Source organism: Podarcis liolepis (genome assembly GCF_965112155.1).
Source record: "Podarcis liolepis genome assembly, chromosome: 10".
Lineage (NCBI taxonomy): Eukaryota > Metazoa > Chordata > Lepidosauria > Squamata > Lacertidae > Podarcis > Podarcis liolepis.
In genome coordinates, this window is record NC_139562.1 from 63,063,294 (window position 1) to 63,083,887 (window position 20,594).

Below are 20,594 nucleotides of genomic sequence, written 5' to 3' on the forward strand. Positions count from 1 at the left end.
GAAAACTGAGGTTCCACTGTACTAAGATTAATTAGGCCAGCTTTGTCCAGATACCTTGATTTAAGAAGTGAGATTAGTGGTTTCTAAGACATGCATGTAAGATCTTGGAGTGGCACATCTGTCAGGCACCTATGTCAGATTTTTAAGGAGTCTTTTAAAGTGTATACAGTGGTGCCTCGCAAGACGAAAATAATCCGTTCCGCGAGTCTCTTCGTCTAGCGTTTTTTTTGTCTTGCAAAGCAACCCTATTAGCGGCTTAGCGGATTAACGCTATTAGCGGTTTAGTGGCTATTAAAGGCTTAGCGGCTTAGAAAAAGGGGGGAAGCGAAAAAAATCGCAAGACTCGCAAGACGTTTTCGTCTTGCGAAGCAAGCCCATAGGGAAATTCGTCTTGCGAAGCGCATCGAAAAACGGAAAACCCTTTCGTCTAGTGGGTTTTTCTTCTTGCGAGGCATTCATCTTGCGGGGCACCACTGTATTTCCTTTGCCCAGATCTTGAATGATCAAAATATGACATTTAATGATTAGCACCCAGGATTGGTATAATATATAATGTATAATATATCGACCAATGGAAACTTCTAGGTCATAAGGGTTTCCTTTCTGACATATTATTGACCACCCAGAACTGTTTTTTTAAAAATGTATATGCGATTTTATATAATTTTAATCTTGTTTTGAGCGTTTACATTTTGTAATTGGTGTTTTTGTCTTGAAACTGGTCATTGACCCTAATAAAATGACTTGTACTTGTGCTTGTACAATAGCTGGTGGATTTTACATGTTTCTAAATTGTTTTATGGAGTTCCTGTTTGGCTGCCATGGTGAGCGGCTGTACCCATAACAGTGGAGCCCTTTCGTGTGGATAACAAGGATAATGTGGGAGTAATTATCCTCCCAACCCAACCCCCCAGGGTCGGGGGGAGCGGCCCACCCGCAGATCGTCCAATACCTGCTGCCCATCCTGAAGGAACGCGGGGGGCAGGGGGAGCTAGGTGCAACGCACCATGTGTCTTTGGAACTCTCCAGAGCCGGTGCCATGAGCAGAGAACACCTGTTTTTTAAGATAAAAATTTGGACTTAATTAACAGGCATGCTCTGAACTAGCGGGGATAAAATAACTTGCTAATTTAACCAGCCACTGAGAAGGACTCGATCTGGAGAAAGACTTTTGTCGTAATATGTGAGTTAAGCTAAGCTTAACTACAAAACGGACTGTGTGAAATTTTGACTGGCAATGACCATTAAGGGAAAGATGAAAGGAATTTCTGATTGGAGTTATTGTTAGTGCAGAGGCACCATCTCATTAGCAGCTGGAAAGAGACCAAAGAGAACAATTCTGGATATCTGCCCGGGATTAATGGTGGACTGTAACACAGTTAAAATTATCCCTGTGAGCAGAAAACGAAAGTAACATCGCTGAGGAGCAAGAACAACAGCACAAAGGACTGACCCGCTTGTTGAATTAACTGATGGATTAATTATATAGCCCCAGGGGGAGGTTAGCCTTTATTACTCTCTTTTGATATATTTATACTTGCAGTTTTACCTGGTAAACCTCCCCCGAAAGGAAACTGTTTGAAATATGCAAGCGGGACTGAAAGGGCATCCTGCTGCCAATGTGGTTTAATTGTAATACTGACTGGGTGAAGATTCTGGCAGCTACCCTCAGCGGAAGGATGCAAAGAATTCTGGATAGGAGTTATTGTGTTTCGGCAGAGGTGCCAGCATGTTGAGAGATGGGGCGAGATTACAGAGGGAAATTCTGGATGTCTGCCAATGGCGTCTCTTTGTTTGGGATGTGGCATATTATGGCCCCTGTGAGCAGAAACTGAAAATGGAATTGCTGGAGTGTGGATAACAACAGGGGAAAATATTTCATACAGAACTCAGAAGGCGGAAGTTGAACAGACTAGTGGTTGCAAAAACAAATGAAAATTAAATGAAGGATTAACATCAGAATGGTTGATTGATTGATTGATTGATTGATTAAGAAATGCAATGTAATATTAGATTATCAGCACTTCGTGAAATTCAGAGCATGGGAAGTCACCCAAAGATATATAATTTGGCATTTATATTTGGCTTTTCTGATTGTATTGTAATTTGGAATGTTTTAATGTGGTTTTAATTGGATTATTAAATTGGAAAACTTAATAAATATTATTTTCAAAAAATATATAAATTGTTTTAAAGTTTCTCTAGTCGATTTTTAGATTTATTTTTCATTCTGTTATGTATTTATTGGTTTGAAGCAACTACACTTAATTCTGATGTGATTCTAAGGTGCCTTGTTTACATGTCCTAAATGCAGCTCATTTTAACCAGTAACACCTCGTGTTATTCTAACCAAGGCAGTGTCCAAAACTGCTCTTACCGGTTTGGTTCTTTTTTCTCTTTTTTCTGAAACTGCCACACCTTTTTGGTCTTTTTTGCGTCCTTGTTCGAATTTTTTTGATGTGTTTTGCTGTTTTAAAAAGATGTGTTGCTATTATGCCATAATGCCATCACACAGAAGAAGAAGCAGCTGCAGCAGTAAAATAAAAATTAAAATGCCTCAACAGCAGCAGGAGGGGCACAGCACACAAAATACCCCAGGCGTATTTATGTGGGAAGACTAAAACAGAAAATGGGCAGCATGATCAGCAGTATTTGTGGTGAGCAACGAAGCACACACTGAAAATGGTCTTGCAGTGTAGGCTATGTACACAACGTACATTTAAAGCAAATTGCTTAGCATCGACAAAGCTGTCTGGAGTTGCTGGGAGAGTTGTCCACTCATTAGAGTTAAAATATTTGAAGACTTTGGGAGGTTGATAAATTATTTTTTCTTTTTTTTTCTCTTTTTCCTTTCTCCCGGTTATTCCCTGGGCCTTTCTCCCTTTTTGTTGGAATACCCTACTTGGTGGTCTAGCCCAAGTGGCGGCAATAAGAAGAGAACACTAGACCCCTACCCAATCTTAATCAAGACTATTTAACATATTCTATTCCATACCCCACTACAAACTTAACAGAATTGAGTGTACGGAACTCCAGTGGATTTGAAAGGACTAACAGGACTTCCATAAAATACTGTTAAATTGATGGTTACGTCTTGACTGAGAAAGGGCAACTAGGAGACTGAAATAGGTTTATTATTCTACTCAGTTGGTGTATTGAGTTATACCTACACAAAATACTTACACAAAATGTCTCATGTACCAAAGAAAGGTGGGAATGGGGGGACACCAGTAGAAAGAAAGGGATCTAAACAAGAGACAGATTTTAGATCGGAAATATTAAAAATGTTTGCAGAGATTAGGCAAAGCGAAAAAAATCTGGAAACAAAAATAGAACAGGTCGACTCTAAAATTGGGAAAATGGACAAAAAAATAGATGAAACAGTGAATGAGTTGAAGGGGCAGATTAAAGAGGTATCCAAAAGAACCCATGTGCTAGAAGAAGGGATGAAAAGGACAAAATTGGAAATGAAGGATTTAAAACGGGAAGATGACAAATTTAGGATAGGACTCTTGGAAACTAATAAGATACAAGAGGAAATGTGGGATGCGATTTCCATGGGTGAACTTCGGCAACGGGAAGTAAATTTAAGGATGAGGGGGATACCAGAAAACCAAGGTGAAAATATTAGACAAAAACTAACAATAGAATTGGCACAATGGCTGGGGTTACAAGCTGAGGAAGTGGCGAGTACCATACAAAATGCCTTTAGATTAAAAGTGAAGACGATCAAGGCGAGGAAATTTCCAGGGGACTGTCTTATAACTTTTAAGGATATAGATATGAGGAATTTGGTACTCCAAAAAAACAGAGAAAAAAGACTATATATAGATGGTAGTTATATAATTGTTTTCAAAGACATACCAATCAGACTGTTGAAACGGAGAGATCCCTACAAGCCACAGGCGCAAATTCTCAAAAAGAACAATATAGAATTCAAATGGGAATTCCCAGAGGGAATCTCATTCATCTACAAAAATAAGAGGCACAAATTAACTAGCCCAGAAGAAATAGGGAAATTCCAAAGAAAATATAAAGAGTTGTTAACGGAAGAGGAAGAAGAGGTCAGGGGAGCAGTAGGAGGGGTAGAGGTTAAGGGTCTGAAAGACGCGGGGGAAAGGGGGAAGGTTGGAGAGGGGCTGGAGGAGGAGGAGGGGGAGGAGGGGGAGGAGGAGGGAGAGGAGGAAGAGGAGAGATTATAAGGAATTTAAGCTGAGGAAAAAGTATTTTTGTTAACGGAGAAAAATATGGCATTAAAATTATGGAACTGGAATATAAATGGATTAAATGAAAAGAAAAAAAGGAATAAAGTGGAACAATTTCTAAAGAAAAAAAACTTAGATATCATCTGTTTGCAAGAAACGCATGTAGCAAAAAAACACAGGAAAATCTTGATAAATAAAAGACTTGGAAACGAATTTATATCTTCGGATAAAGGGAAGAAAAGAGGAGTAATTTTATATATTAAAAACAACATAGAAGCTCACCAAATTTTCAAGGATGAAGAAGGTAGAATTATTGCTGTTCAAATTAATTGGCAAGGTGAAAAAATAATAATTGTCGGAATCTATGCCCCTAATGGAAATAAAACTGATTTCTACAAAAATTTGGAGGAAAGATTAATGGAATATGTGGACCAAAAAATAATTATGATGGGAGATATGAATGGGGTTGTTTCAATTGAAATGGATAGACTGAGAGAAAGTGGCTCAAAAGAAGGGAAACTACCCCAATCATTTTTTGAAATGACTAAAAATTGTAATCTAATAGATATCTGGAGGTTGAAACACCCATTGGAAAAACAATACACATTTTATTCAGAACCAAACCAATCATTGTCGAGAATTGATCAAATTTGGATGTCGAACGAGCTGACTCTAAGAACCCTACAGGTGGAAATAGAACCAAGAGTAATCTCAGATCATAACCCGATCAAGTTAGAGATCAAAAGTTTTGAAGAACGAATGTTTAGATGGAAGATGAACGATTACCTTTTTGATGACCAAAAATTTGTACAACAGGCACAGAAGAAAATGAAGGAATACTTTGTGGATAACTGTAACAAAGGTACGAAAATGAATATAGTGTGGGATGCAAGCAAGGCAGTGATGCGCGGCCTTTATATACAACAAAACTCAATTAAAAGAAGGAATAGAGAGAAAGAAAAGGAAGAAATTCTAAAACAAATTATGGAATACGAGCAAAAGTTAATCAAAAAACCAAATAACATGAAAATTAGACAAAGCATTAAGGCCTTGCAAACCCAATTTGCTATGATAATGAACAAGGAGGTGGAATGGAACATTAAAAGAATAAGACAAAAGAATTTCGAATTTGCGAACAAATCAGGAAAATGGTTAGCCTGGCAGATTAAGAAGAGAAAAGAGCAAAGTACAATAAATAAAATTAGAATGAAGGAAGAAGAGATCACCAACCCTAAAGGTATTAGGAAAGGTTTTTTGGACTTCTATAGCCAATTGTATAGGAAAAAAGAGAAGAACAATATAAGGAAAATAGAGAGATACTTAAAAGAGAAAAAGGTGCAAAAGATCCCGACAGAGGCAAGAGACAGATTGAATGCCCCGATAGAAGAAGAGGAAATTAAGGTGGTTATATCAGAACTGAAAAACGGGAAGGCCCCAGGGCCAGATGGCTTTACAGCAAGGTACTACAAAGAACTGAAAACAATTCTGGTAACACCGCTGAAAGAAACAATGAACAATATATTAAAAGAAAGAGATATCCCAGAGACCTGGAAGGAAGCATATATAACTTTTATCCCGAAAGAAGGCGCGGACTTAACACAAGTAAAGAATTATAGGCCAATCTCCTTGCTTAATACTGATTATAAAATCTTCGCAGGAGTAATAGCAAAGAGATTGAAAAAAGTATTGCAAGGAATTATCCATGAAGACCAAACGGGTTTCCTTCCTCGAAGACAGATAAGAGACAATGTGAGGAATATAATAAACATTTTGGAGTACCTGACAGCGAGCAATGAGAGAAGAGCAATGTTAATGTTTGTAGATGCCGAAAAGGCATTCGATAATATATCATGGGATTTTATGTTAAAAAATATGGAATATATGGAGATGGGAAACGAGTTCTTTAATGGAATTAAGGCAGTATATACAGAACAAAGGGCAAAGCTGATAGTAAATAACGTAACAACAGAAGAAATTAAAATATCAAAAGGAACTAGGCAGGGCTGCCCGCTCTCGCCATTGCTATTTATCATGGTTTTGGAGATCCTTCTGAATTCGATTAGAGAAAATAAAAAGATAAAGGGGGTGACAGTAGGAAAAAATGAATATAAAGTGAGAGCCTTTGCGGACGATTTAGTTATAATGGTGGAGGATCCGACGAACAATGCAACTGAAGTCTTAGAGGAAATTGAAAAATTTGGTGAGGTGGCTGGTTTTATATTGAATAGGGAGAAGACAAAAATTTTGACAAAAAATATCGACCAAACAATGATAGAGGTGCTACAACAACAAATAGGTATTGAAACTGTTAAAAAGGTTAAATACTTGGGCATATGGTTAACAACTAAAAATATTGACCTATTCCAAAACAACTATGTACCGGTATGGCACGGAATTAAGAAAGATTTGGAGAGATGGGGAAGGTTAAAATTATCCTTTTGGGGAAGGATAGCAATGATCAAGATGAACGTGTTGCCAAAGATGATATTTCTGTTTCAGATGATCCCAGTATTAAGAGGAGTTAAGATCTTTAAGGAATGGCAAAGAATGATATCAAGATATATCTGGCAGGGCAAAAAACCAAGAATTAAATATAAATTATTAACGGATGTAAAGGAAAGAGGAGGTTTTGCCCTGCCAGATTTGAAGTTATATTACGAGGCATCATGTCTTTGCTGGATAAAAGAATGGATAAGATTAAAAGACACAAAATTGTTGGATTTGGAGGGATTCGATAACCGATTCGGATGGCATGTTTATCTATGGAAAGAAAAGAAAAAAGGCCACAAATCGTTTGAAAATCATATCTTCCGGAAATCCCTAATTGAGGTATGGGATAGATATAAAAACATATTGGAAAGGGGAGTGCCACACTGGTTATCTCCATTAGAGACCATGGCAATTAAGAAAATTAATATGAGGAGTAATTGGGTTACATATGGTGACTTGGTCATGAAAGAAGGGGACAGATGGAAAATAAAACCATATGAGCAAGTAAAAGAACAAGTATATGACTGGTTACAATACCTTCAGATAAGGGACATGTTTAATAAGGAGGTTAAAGAAAGAAGATACAACGAAAAAGAATCGAGATTCCAATTAGAAATTATTAACAATGATTGTAAGATAATATCTAAAATGTATAAAATCCTATTGGAATGGCAAACAATGGATGAAGAGGTGAAAGAGGTAATGATCCATTGGGCCAGGGACTTAGGATATAGTATAGAGCTGGAGGAGTGGCAAAAAATATGGACTGAAAATCTGAAATTCACGGCATGTATAACGTTGAAAGAGAACACCATGAAGATGGTGTATAGATGGTATATGACACCGGCTAGGCTTGCTAAAATGTATAAAGTTTGTAACAAATGTTGGAGGTGTAAGGAGAAGGAGGGCACATTTATGCACATGTGGTGGGAATGTAAAAGGGTGAAGGGGTTCTGGGAAACAATATATATCGAGCTAAAGAAAATGTTGAAGTATAATTTTGTAAAGAGACCAGAGACTTTTTTACTGGGAGTAACTAGAAATGAAATAAATAAAAGGGACAAAAAACTCTTTCAATATGCAATAACAGCTGCGAGAACCCTACTGGCTCAGAGATGGAAAAATGAAGAAACACCGACTTTGGAAGAATGGAGAGCAAAATTAACAGACTACGCAGAATTGGATAAATTAACCGGAAAAATTAGATTTCAAAGAGATCATAAATTCCTGGAGGACTGGGTAAAATTTAGGGAATATTTGGAAACTGTGTGTGAGGATCATACAACGCTAGTGTGCTTTAAAGAAGCTTTGTGAAAAAATAAGGAATATTGCAAGAAAGAAAATGAAGGTAGGAAAATGTACCTAAAGGTGATACTATAATTAAGGAATGCGTAGGTAGAGGAATAACTATGGAAGACTACTAGAGGATTTGAGGGAGGTCCAATAAGTGTAACTATGTGATGTGGAAATTGTTTGTTTGAAGATATTAAGAAAACTTTCAATAAAAAATATATATATAAAAAAAAAAAAAAATAAAGCAAATTGCTTCACCCAAGGAATCCTGGGAACTGTAGTTTACCCTTCACTGAGCTACTATGCCCTGTACCCTTAACAAACTACAGTTCCCAGGATACTACAGGTGAAGGTGTGTGCTTTAATGTGCTGGCAAGGAAGAGGGAAATTAGGATTTGAGAGACAGCGTAGAACAGAGCATGATTGGAACTGTAGCTTCTGAAGCAAGGCCTAAAACACAAAACTAGGTAGTAGATTGAGGGTTGGACTAAGACTCGTGACGTAAAGGTAAAGGGACCCCTGATCATTAGGTCCAGTTGAGGACGATTCTGGGGTTGCGGCCAGCATGACTAAGCCGCTTCCGGCGAACCAGAGCAGCGCACAGAAATGCCTTTTACCTTCCCGCAGGAGTGGTACCTATTTATCTACTTGCACTTTGACTTGCTTTCAAACTGCTAGGTTGGCAGGAGCAGGGACCGAGCAACAGGAGCTCACCCCGTTGCGGGGATTCAAACTGCCGATCTTCTGATCGGCAAGCCCAACAGGCTTAGTAGTTTAGACCACAGCGCCACCCGTGTCTCTAGGACCCGGGAGAACGGGGTTCAAATCCCCAACAGGCCATGAAGCTCACTGGGGAATATTGAGCCAGTAGCTGTCTCTCAGCCAAACCCACCTCACAGGTTGTTGTGAGGATAAAACGGGGAGTCGGAGAGCCGTATATGCCACTTAAAACTCCTCAAAGGATAGATAGATAAATAAATAAATAAATAAATAAATAGAATGAAAACTACACCACAATTCCATCAAAAGTGCATTTTCTCCTGAAACCAATACTTTGACACCAATGCTTTCTCATTAACAAACATGTTTGTGTTTCCCTTTTTCACTACAGTGGTACCTTGGTTTACGAACTTAATCCATTCTGGAAGTCTGTTCTTAAACCAAAGCATTCTTAAACCAAGGTGTGCTTTCCCATAGAATGTAATGGAAAATGGATTAATCCGTTCCAGACGATGAAAAACAACCCCTAAAACAGCAGTTTAACTTGAATTTTACTATCTATTTTTTTTAAAACATAATTTTTATTAACAGGCCAATCATATCACATTATTTCAAATCACATTAATTCCAAATTATACAGCCAAATTTTTCAATTTTGTTGGGGGTACCCATACATCAAGCTCCAAACGAGGATCCAAACATCACTTCTATTTCTGCTTTAATTAAACAGTTCTATCCAGATAGTCTCTTTATTACTTTCTTCATCTTCTTGTTGTTGTTATATATTCCTTTCTTTGCAATCTCTGATAATCTTCACAGGCAGGTTGGAAGCAAACATCGTCTGTGTGGGTTTTACACACTCCACAAGTCGTATCTCATAAGGACAGCCGCCATTCCCCTCCTCCTTCAAAGGTTTATCTTCGGTCTGCCCTTTAGTTTTCCCAGGCTTGTAAAATATCTCATAGAGGGCTCTGCCAGGTTAAGATCAAATTCCAATCACCATTCACATTCCAATAATCCTGGTTCTCCTCCCCCCGTCTTTACAAGCCTGTCTTGCGAGACGCCATTTTAAAACTGTGTCATAGAATTTTTCCATTCTCCGATATTTACCAATCCTCTCTTCATTCATCATTAATTCATTCCACACAGTTTTTAAATTCCTGCTTGTGTAATAAAATACAGCGATTCTTCTTTCTTTGGGGTGGAGGGTTATTAATATTCACATAAGGCAAAGAAAAGAAAAGTTTTTTCCTCCACCCCCCCCCTTCTTCACTCCAGACATACCAATCTCTTAATGGCGCTTCATCGCTTGATTTATTTGTCCTCGCCTGCCGCTCCGATCCCAGAGATCCATTAATCAGTAGTCTTATCTCCCGACCTTTGCTTGATGTATGTGCTTTAGCATCTTCCAATTATATATTTCCAATTGTATTTTCGAGCTAAAGCGAACCAGCACACGCAGATTGGAGACAGCGTCCGGGAAGAGCCGACTTCACCGAGGGCTGGTGCCAAGTGACCGGGGCACCCCCTTCTCTCGAATCCAGGGGTGCATTATGGCCACTGCTGGCAAGGCAGTCCCCCCCATCTCATTGGGGGGGGGGAAGGCTGCATACTTCCCATAGCAGCCTCTTAATTACCTCGTGTGGGTCGGAGAGATGTTATTGTCGGCCATCTTCCAATGCGCCACCTGGTGGCCCCCCCTGAATTTTACTATCTAACAAGACCATTGATCCATAAAATGATGGCAATAATCAATGTACTGTACTATAAAATAAATAAGACAGTATTGTAGGTGATTAAAAAAAAATTCCTTACGTACACTGATGATAGCCATTGTTTGGATGGGGGGCTTTTATCCATTTCTGCAGTCACACAATCAACCAGTAGCTGAACTGGGTTCCACACAGCCACAAAAACAAGTCACAGAAACGAAGTCACAAGCCACAGTTACAAGTCTGTCCCATAAACGCAAAAAAAAGCAAAAAAAAAGAGCTCCAAATATCACCTCTGTGTTGTGTGGGTGCTCGGGACTCAACAGCCGACAGACTCAACAGGAAGCCTCTGATTAGCAGCGGGGGGCTCAATTTACAAATGGAACACACTCATCAGGAAGCGAAACATGTTCTTATTCCAAGGCAAAGTTCACAAACCAAAACACCTACTTCCGGATTTGCAGCGTTCTTATTCCAAGTGGTTCATAAACTAAGCTGTTCTTAAACCAAGGTACCACTGTATCTTAGAACTGTGGAGAGAATTGACACTGCATACACACTCAGTTATTTTGCTGAAATCTCAAAGTCGGGGGAGGGGCTATTGTTTGTATACGTGTAGCTTTCTCGTTTCAGCAGCCACAACTTTTGTAGCTGGAGTCAGTCAGGGTTCTGCCCTCCCAGGCCAGGTTGAGGAAAGGACTGCAAGGAAAGGAGCAGGTCTTCCAGGACTCGCAGCCAAGATGGTTAGCTATCTGACACAATTTAGTTATCTGACACAATGTCATATAACCTCTCCACAAACCAACCAGAATGAAGGCACAATAAACTGTGGATGTCGGAAAACCTCTCTGCAAACTTTGTGCAAATCAGGGTGAGGGCTCAATAAATAGGTCATCTGCAAGCAACCTTAGTCTAAATCAAAATTTAAAATAAGAGCACACAAAAATACTGAATTAACTGTTTATCTTAGCTTGCCTATTAGCAATGGCTTTTGAAGGTTTTCCTTCCACTCGCCAACAATGTCAGATGAACATTTTTTTTAAAAAAATTGTAATATTAATACATCAACTAAGCAATACCTTTAGTGGAAGTCTCATCTTCCTTATCAGCATTTTCTTTACTTAGCCTGTTACAGGTATCACCCGAAATACGTAAATTGACAACCCATTTGATTATGGAAGATGCTGCTGTTTTCCTGAAGTCATCTGAAATAAATGACATACGATTTTGGACTTTGTCCCATTAAGCAAAACACAACTTAAATGGCAGAGCCCTGGGGAGTTTTGTAAGAATTTGGTGAGAGCATTACAAAGTCCACATATATCCAGTAAACATTTTGCCACTTGCTGGCCCCTGCATGTGTCCCAAATCATAAACCTCAGTGTGGCAAGTAAATGACCACCGGACAACTTTTAGTTCTGCAACTGCAAGTGTGTTCATAGACAGGGTTGGATTTAGGTTTGATGAGGCCCTGAGCTACTGAAGGTAATGGGCCCTTTATAGGCCCTTATACGTCCAAATGTCCTTTCTCAACAAATTGTCACTGTTTTTTGTGTTGAATATATGCTATATGGTAATTTATGGACCTAATAGGCATAGTGGTACCTCGGGTTAAGTACTTAATTCGGTCCGGAGGTGCGTTCTTAACCTGAAACTGTTCTTAACCTGAAGCACCACTTTAGCTAATGGGGCCTCCTGCTGCCGCCGTGCTGCTGGGGCACGATTTCTGTTCTCATCCTGAAGCAAAGTTCTTAACCCGTAATATTTCTGGGTTAGCAGAGTCTGTAACCTGAAGCATATGTAACCCAAGGTACCACTGTATCTAAAGCCATTTGCACATAACAAATAGGAGCCTACGCAACACAAAACACCGTTGCTGTATGTACTGTAGGTTTTATTTTATTTGTTTTTTATCTTATATTTTGGAAATGTACATCCAGGTTTTTTCCCTTTAATTTTTTGGGGAGCCGTCAAGAGAGTGGGGCCCTAAGCTATAGCTTGTTTAAAGGTAAAGAGACCCCTGACCATTAGGTCCAGTCGTGGCTGATTCTGGGGTTGCGGTGCTCATCTCGCTTTATTGGCCGAGGGAGCCGGCGTACAGCTTCTGAGTCAGCATGACTAAGCTGCTTCTGGCAAACCAGAGCAGTGCACGGAAATGCCGTTTACCTTCCCTCCGGAGCGGTACCTATTTATCTACTTGCACTGGTGTGCTTTTGAACTGCTAGATTGGCAGGAGCTGGGACCGAGCAACAGGAGCTCACCCCGTCTCGGGGATTCGAACCGCCGACCTTCTGATTGGCAAACCCTAGGCTCTGTGGTTTAGACCACAGCGCCACCCGCGCTTATTTAGCTTAGTTAGTTAGTTAGTTAGTTAGCTTATACGTAAATCCAGCACTGTTCATGTATGGCCTGCATGAGTCACTGAACATGCCCCCCTCAAAGGAAAATAACTGTGCATGTTTAAAAGTAAGCATATAAAACATTTCTGACTATCAAGGCTAAAACCATGCCACATTCCCAAGACTGAAAGGAAAGAAATTTAAAGCAACTCACCAATAAAATCTAGTTTCTCGTCGTCCATGCAAATGCCGTAACACCGAGGGAAGAAAGCGTTTGGGTTGGCTGACACATACCATGGCAAATTCCTCATATGCAAACAAAGCCCAATCTTTAAATAAAACAAGGGTATTACCTGAGGGTGGTTGCTTTAATAGACACGTGCAAGTCAAAATAAAAAGGAAGGATTCTGTGATTCTAAGAAAACAATCCTGCCTCTCTCCAAATGTGTAAAAATGATATATGTACTAAGTCTGCTTACGGAGTGAGATCCCATTGCTCTGTCCCAGCTCCTGCCAACCTAGCAGTTTGAAAGCACCCCAGCGCAAGTAGATAAGTACCGTATTTTTCCATGTATAAGACGATGCTTTTGTTAAAAAAAAAATAGGCAAGAATTGGGTGTTGTCTTCAGATAGTGAATGCAGAGGGGGGACGTGTGATTAATGGCAGCAGCAAGCAGAAGATTGACAGCAGCGATTGGGCGGGTGATTGGGGGCTGCGGCAAGGTCTGCTGGTGATTGGCTGTGGCAATTGGGCAGGCGAATGGCGGCTGTGGCAAGTGGGTGGGTGGGCTGTTGGTGGCGGCGAGCAGGCAGACAATTGGCGGCTGCGGTGAGGTGTGCAATTGGCAGTGGCTGTGGCAAGTGATTGGCAGTGGTGGGCAGGCGGGTGAGCGATTGGCCTACCCCCCCAAAAAAAAGCTAACTTATTTTCTTAATTTTGGGTTAAATGAAATAGGGGTCATCTTATACATGGGGGCGTCTTATGCACAGAAAAATACGGTCGGTACCACTGCAGAAGGTAAATGGTGTTTCCATTTGCTCTGGCTTCCACCATGGTGTCCCATTGCACCAGAAGCGGTTAAGTCATGCTGGCTACAAGACGCGGAAAGCTGTCTGTGGACAAACGCTGGCTCCCTCAGCCTGAAAGTAGAGATGAGCACCGCACCCCATAGCTGAATTCAACTGGACTTAACCATCCAGGGGTCCTTTACTTTTACCCTTTTTATTTTACTCTATCAGGTACTTCTCCTGCCTGCAATCCACTGCAGTCTTTGGACACATGTATCCAGAGATCAGCCTTCGTTTTTAAATTACATTTTTATTCTGCTTTCTCTCAGAGGAGCTTGCATACGGTTCCCATCGAGGGAGTTTACATAACCAGGCCTTCTGGGCTTCAGCAGTACTGTGGAAGGAGTGTCAGAAAAACACCCTGGCTGTTTTTGGGAGGTGGGAGCAGAGTCGTGACCCATCATGGCCCCTACGAACCATGCACTCAGCATGCATAGAGAATTGGCAGTCAGTCAGTCAAGTTTATTGCTTATAGCCAAAGGCCGCTGCAATGTATACAACATCATTCAATAAAATATATACTAGTTTGATAGAAAACCTAAAACATTTGTATTGTCAAAACATGGCCTGATCCACACAAAATTATAAAAACTCCTTAATATACAAATTAAAACCTTAGACATTAAAATTTATAAGCTAAAATCACCACGGGGCCACTAATATATTAAAAGTAATGTTAAATAATACGATAGACAATTATGTACAAGGTTTAGTGATAAAATTACAACTTGGTGTAAGGTAAAGGGACCCCTGACCATAAGTTCCAGTCACAGACGACTCTGGGGTTGCGGTGCTCATCTCGCTTTACTGGCCGAGGGAGCCAGTGTACAGCTTCCGGGTCATATGGCCAGCATGACTAAGCCGCTTCTGGTGAAGCAGAGCAGCGCACGGAAACGCCGTTTACCTTCCCACTGGAGCGGTACCTATTTATCTACTTGCACTTTGATGTGCTTTCGAACTGCAAGGTTGGCAGGAGCAGGGACTGAGCAACAGGAGCTCACCCCGTTGCGGGGATTCGAACCGCTGAGCTTCTGATTGGCAAGCCCTAGGCTCTGTGGTTTAATCCACAGCGCCACCCACATCCCTTACAACTTGGTGTAGATGGGGTCAAATAAATTCCGCATGCATAGGAGCATTGCAGCATTCTGGTGAAAATTGCTGCCATTGGTGGGTTTTGTCTGTGGACAGGAATGGAAATCGATCGAGTGAATGCCATTGGTATTTGTAAGAGCCTTATGCATCATTGAAGCGGCCTGCAAGGTGATTTCTGATTTCCTAATGGGATGGAAGAGAGTTTGCCAGCAAGCAAGCACTTTGGCTCTGTTTTTCTCCTGTACAGCAGCATCCCTTCCATTCAGGAAACGGTGCTGTCCACACCCAAACCATGGTGCAGTGATGCAAAGGATGGAATTAGACCAGGGGTCAGCAAACTATGGCCACAGGCCGGATCCAGCCCAATTGCCCTCAGGATCCAGCCTGTGGACATTCTGTGCATTGGCAATTCAGTTTGTTTGTTTTTTCCGTTATTTTTTTTTCCAGTGCTGCCATTTTTGGGACGCCTTTCCCCCCCTCCCTCTCACACACCGCAGCGCCTCCTCCCCGCCCTGCTGTTATGTACTAAGCTTGGATCCTATAACAATAGGCAAGTAGGAACCTAGAATGCAACAACTGATTGGCTTGCAGGAAAAGACCAATCAGGCTCCAGGAGGAAGTTAATCAGCCTATTAGGCTGGTAGGATCGTAGAATGCAACAACTGATTGGCCTGCAGGAAAAGACCAATCAGGCTCCAGGAGGAAGTTAATCAGCCTATTAGGCTGGTAGGATTGTAGAATGCAACAACTGATTGGCCTGCAGGAAAAGACCAATCAGGCTCCAGGAAGGAAGCAGAATCAACCAATCAGACGGGACTCATTGTGTAAATAATGTATATAAAAGCCTGAGGTTTGGGGGGCAATTCAATCACTGTTTTACAAGCTGCAATAAAGAGCATGAAATCACTACAGGACTCTGAGTATATTTCGCCTGCCTAGAGGAGGAAGGGGGCTGGGCTGAGCTGGCTGAGCACCATTTTGGGAAGCGCCTTTCCGGAGCCAGCCAGCCCTTTCAGATTGCTCATCCCTCCACCACCACCGACAGCCTCTGCCGCTCGCAGGTCTGGGGGACGGTGAACAAGCCCCCTCCAAAAAATGCTTGCTGACCCCTGAATTAGACCAAGGCACTCGCCCATTGCAAAGGGCCGGTTAACAGTAGATACCTTATGTATATAAAATTCTGCAAGGAAAAGGTGGCAAGCGTTGGAGAAAATCAGGAAGGAGGTGGAAGCTGACAAGCGACAGCTTGCACTCTGCAAGAACCTGGGTGGAACAATACAATCCTTCTAAACAAAATGAAAGCAGAGGTTCTCACCAGCTGCTTTTTATCTTGTAGGTAGTATTGATCAGTAATAAGTGTAAGAAATCAAAGCTCACACAATTAGGATGTGTTCCCTTATCAATACCAATGCTGAGCTTTCTTTATTGGTGGGGGTGGTTTCTGACAAAATGGGTGGATTTTTTTGGAATTCCTAAAATTCCAAAACGATGTGGGGGATGGGAAGAGATGGGAAGCACCGATTCGGCTACAAGACTGCTTTTCTTGCACAGAAAATCCCACACGTTGCTTTCTTTACAGTTCTGATACCAGAAGTCAGCCACTGCTGTAATGGCAAGTTATCCTGTCCACTATTTACACTACTTACTTTAGTTGTAAAGGAGCCAGTTCTTGCATAATGGTTCAGCATCTGATCAATGTGGAGATTATAATAATCGACGGCATCCTTTTTTATTGTCCAGTAAAAGGTAGTTTCTTCATTTCTTACCAACCTAGACTGGCCCAAAGAAGACTGCATTATGATTCCACCAGGAAACTCCTATCCTATTAACCCAATATTTATTTATTTCATAAAAAATTATCCACTTGCACTTTGATGTGCTTTTGAACTGCTAGGTTGGCAGGAGCAGGGACCGAGCAATGGGAGCTCACCCCATCGCGGGGATTCGAACCGCCGACCTCCTGATCAGCAAGCCCTAGGCTCTGTGGTTTAACCCACAGCGCCACCCGTGTCCCCCATGAGAGGACTGCCAGTATGCAATTGGAAATGAGGTGATTAAATGCTCCAGTCAACCCATCCAGACAAAACGGTCCTTGCTACATCTCACATGGCTGTGGTGGCTTTGAAGGTTTGGGGCAACTGCAAAATCTTTCAGGGGGAGCCTGAAGGAGGCAGAACCTCAAAAACAGCCCATTGAGGACGAAACTTGCTCCATGGCCAAAATATTTTGCCCAGCGGTGGAGAGGTGTGTAGAAAACCAGGGGAATTAAATCCAGAGCAGATTTTTCATATATATTTCACAAAGGTTGCGTCACCGGAGCGCTCATTACCTCTGTAACCTTACCATTATATCATGGATGTCATTTGAATTGGCAATCTGACCTTCCTCATCACGCAAAGCAGTTTTGCTTTCTTTTCAGAGAGCCATGAAAAATAACAGAACAGGAATCATCAGTGTGTTGTTTTCAGACAAATCAAGGAGATTGCAGCAAATTAAATTGAGCGGGAACTCATAGGAAGCGCCTGAGTTCCCTTACCTTTTAAAAATTAATTAATTACCCAATTCCTGAGCCAAAATTCCACCTATATCTGTAATCAATAAAGTTGTGGCCATTTCTAATCCAGTTTGTTAATCCCATTTTATAGTTAGCAACTCTCATTCTGCTGAAAAAGTTTGCTGACCCCTGCCTATATGGCAACCCATGTCAGAATTGTTGGGTTTGGGGCAGATTTACTTTTTTTAAAAAATAGCTCAAAAACTATTGGGTGGGGGGAGATTTTAGTGTCCAGATTTTCACTTTTTGAAATATGGCAACCCTAGCTAAGCTTCCTTTCTCCTTGAACTGAGTGACTGACCACCATGTGATTCTTCATCTCGGGGTAAAAATGAAGGTTTTCAAATTTGATGGGAGAAATAGTTACTACACTGTAGTGTTGAGGCAAACTGACCCCCAACATGTATTAAGCATGGGAGAAGTCTAGTTTCACAGTACAAAACTCATCTGAATTCAGAACTGAAATCTCTTTCTTTCCGCAAACAGCATATTCATATATGTCCTGTCCACTGGCTCTTTTTTCACCTGCACGGATTTTAAACATTTCGTGAGTGAGCCTTCTCCTTAGCTAGCTAGAATGTTTGTGAGCATTCTGTGACATTGAAGTAGCTAAACCAAGAGCTATGGGCAGTGCTTTTTTTCCTGGGGGGGATGGAGGTGTACGCAGACCCCTAAACATTTTGTGAATCTAAGTTTGGCCTCATTGAGGGGCAGTATTTCAATATGAGTAGGAAAATGAGAGTACCCCTAAACTTTTTTTTAAATAGAAAAAAAAGCATGGCTATGGGAAACTTGAAGACTGGCAACTCTTGTCTGTGAGAAAGAAAGAAATGTGCAAAAGCATGCAAAGCATTCTCCCTTTCCCCATGATAATTAAGTTAAACCATTATGAACTACCAAGGTACCCACAATAACTTTTCCCCCTAAAGGTCAAATCAGGAAAATATAAACTTGCACGTTTATTTCTCATATTTTTATGCCAATTTCTGCACAGATAAAAAGCAGGGGGGAGTATTCAAAAAGGGTTAATTACATTTGAAGGGCTCTTACCAGATTTGGCAACGCGTTCAGCGTCATTCCCTTCCTCTTTGTGGTCCGGAATGTCGCCTTTAACGGTGTGCTTTCTCTCTACCCAGCCTCTCTTCCTTAAAGCTGCACGGATTACCGGATAAGGTCCGCAGATTGTAAAAATTCTCTTTTCCTGAAATCACAGGCAAATGCCTTTCAGGCTCAGAGCAGACAAGATGGAGGAGATCTCTGATGGACAGCTCCCCCAGTTTCATTTTTTAGCAATTTGGCATCCACCTCCTTGGACAGCTGTTGGAGGCCTTGCTGCATAATACTTAACTGTCCTGATTTTCCCAGGACACCCTCAAATTACAGAAGCCATCCCAGTTTATGATTCGATCCCAGAATGTTCCGTTTTCCCCCTCCAGCAACCGAGAAGAGCCTTGTATGAGTCAGTGAGATGTTGGCGATGGCGCTCGGAACCATTTTCTAGGGCTCCTCTGTGTCGAGAGGCCATCGTTGCAATTGCCCACAACGGAGCGACAATACATCAGCCCAGGGCATCGTGGGCAGTGACAACAAAAATTCCCCCTCAGAGCAGCAACATTAGTAAAGCCCCCTGAAACCTGGAGCCAAGTTTGCCTACACAGCTGCTTTAAATGTCAGCAAAGTAGCACTGGTTAGCCTCTTCTCCCCTTGTTATTCCCTAGTCTAAAAGCCACCCACAAATTGAAATTCACTCTGAAGTGGGAAACATTTAAGTACCTAGATGATTTCCTCCTTCAGGTCCAAATGTCACTTCAGGGTGTGGGGATGGGGGCAATGTAAACCAGGAGAGTAGTATTTGAAGAAAGGATCTCACTCACTTCACCAGCAGCCCTTCCTGTTTCTCAAAAGAGCCATGTTTTGAATCGGGGCTGCGAATTACAGTCATACCTCGGGATAAATACACTTCAGGTTAAGCATTTTCAGGTTGCACTCCGCAGTGACCCGGAAGTAATGGAATGCGTTACTTCCGGGTTTCGTCGCTCGCGCATGTTCAGACGCTCAAAATGACATCATGCGCATGCATGGAAGCGGCGAAACGCAACCCGCGCACACGCAGTCACGTGTTACGTTCGCTTCAGGATGCAAACGGGGCTCCAGAACGGATCCCATTTGCATCCAGGGGTACCACTGTACATCAAAAGGTGTGAGGAAAATCCCCATGATGCAATCCTATGGATTATCCTTTGAGCAGGAGTTGCACATGTAACAGAGATCTTTTTCCCTTTGTCACCTGTAGAAAAGGAAGACCCTCATGTATTCAAATGCTTGGCAATAGCAGGAATGCCAGGCCCTGAAGCTTTTCTGTACTATAGCCATCGGTGCAACTTCAGTGGTACCTCGGAAGTCAAACAGAATCCGTTCCGGAAGTCCGTTCAACTTCCAAACTGTTTGTGAACCAAGGTGCGTCTTCTGATTGGCTGCAGATAGCTCCTGCAGCCAATCGGAAGCCCCGTCAGACATTCGCGTTCCAAAGAACATTCGCAAACCGGGACAATCATTTCCGGGGTTGGGACATTCAGGAGCCAAAACTTTCGACTGGCAAGGCATTCGACTTCCAAGGTACAACTGTACAGCTCTCATAATACCTAGATTCCCACACTTGCACAAAAGAATCTAATGTACCCCATAGCCTATGTCTCTCCTAGCTTGGACAAGGTCCTCTCCATTGTGGCAGCGGCACAACCACGTCCAGTAATTCATACAAACTTGGGAGTAGCAGGAAGAGTCCCACAAAACTGCAGGTTAGGATTCTGGGCCCATCAATAGGAACATCACTGTCCAAGCTTACTTCCCCTTCGTTGTTTCCGAGCAGAATTCAAAGTGTTGGTGCTGACCTTTAAAGCCCTAAACAGCCTCGGTCCTGTATACCTGAAGGAGCATCTCCACCCCCATCGTTCAGCCTGGACACTGAGATCCAGCGACGAGGGCCTTCTGGCGGTTCCCTCACTGCGAGAAGTGAGGTTATAGGGAACCAGACAGAGGGCCTTCTCGGTAGTGGCGCCCACCCTGTGGAACACCCTCCCTTCAGATGTGAAGGAAATAAGCAGCTATCTTCTCTTTAAAA

At 41.8% G+C, this 20,594-nt stretch overlaps 1 protein-coding gene across 3 annotated transcripts in view; it reads right to left on the reverse strand.

Moving 5' to 3' along the window:
• Window positions 1-20,594, reverse strand: part of TTLL8 (tubulin tyrosine ligase like 8) — a 54,108-nt gene that overhangs the window by 22,965 nt on the left and 10,549 nt on the right. For all 3 annotated transcript variants that reach the window (XM_083463440.1, XM_083463441.1, XM_083463442.1), the window contains exons 5-9: window positions 18,524-18,674; window positions 17,263-17,330; window positions 16,566-16,694; window positions 12,974-13,088; window positions 11,500-11,625 (exon numbers count right to left, since the gene is read on the reverse strand). In XM_083463440.1, coding sequence (XP_083319566.1) covers window positions 11,500-11,625; window positions 12,974-13,088; window positions 16,566-16,694; window positions 17,263-17,330; window positions 18,524-18,674 — 589 coding nt within the window. The remainder of the gene's footprint in view (window positions 1-11,499; window positions 11,626-12,973; window positions 13,089-16,565; window positions 16,695-17,262; window positions 17,331-18,523; window positions 18,675-20,594) is intronic.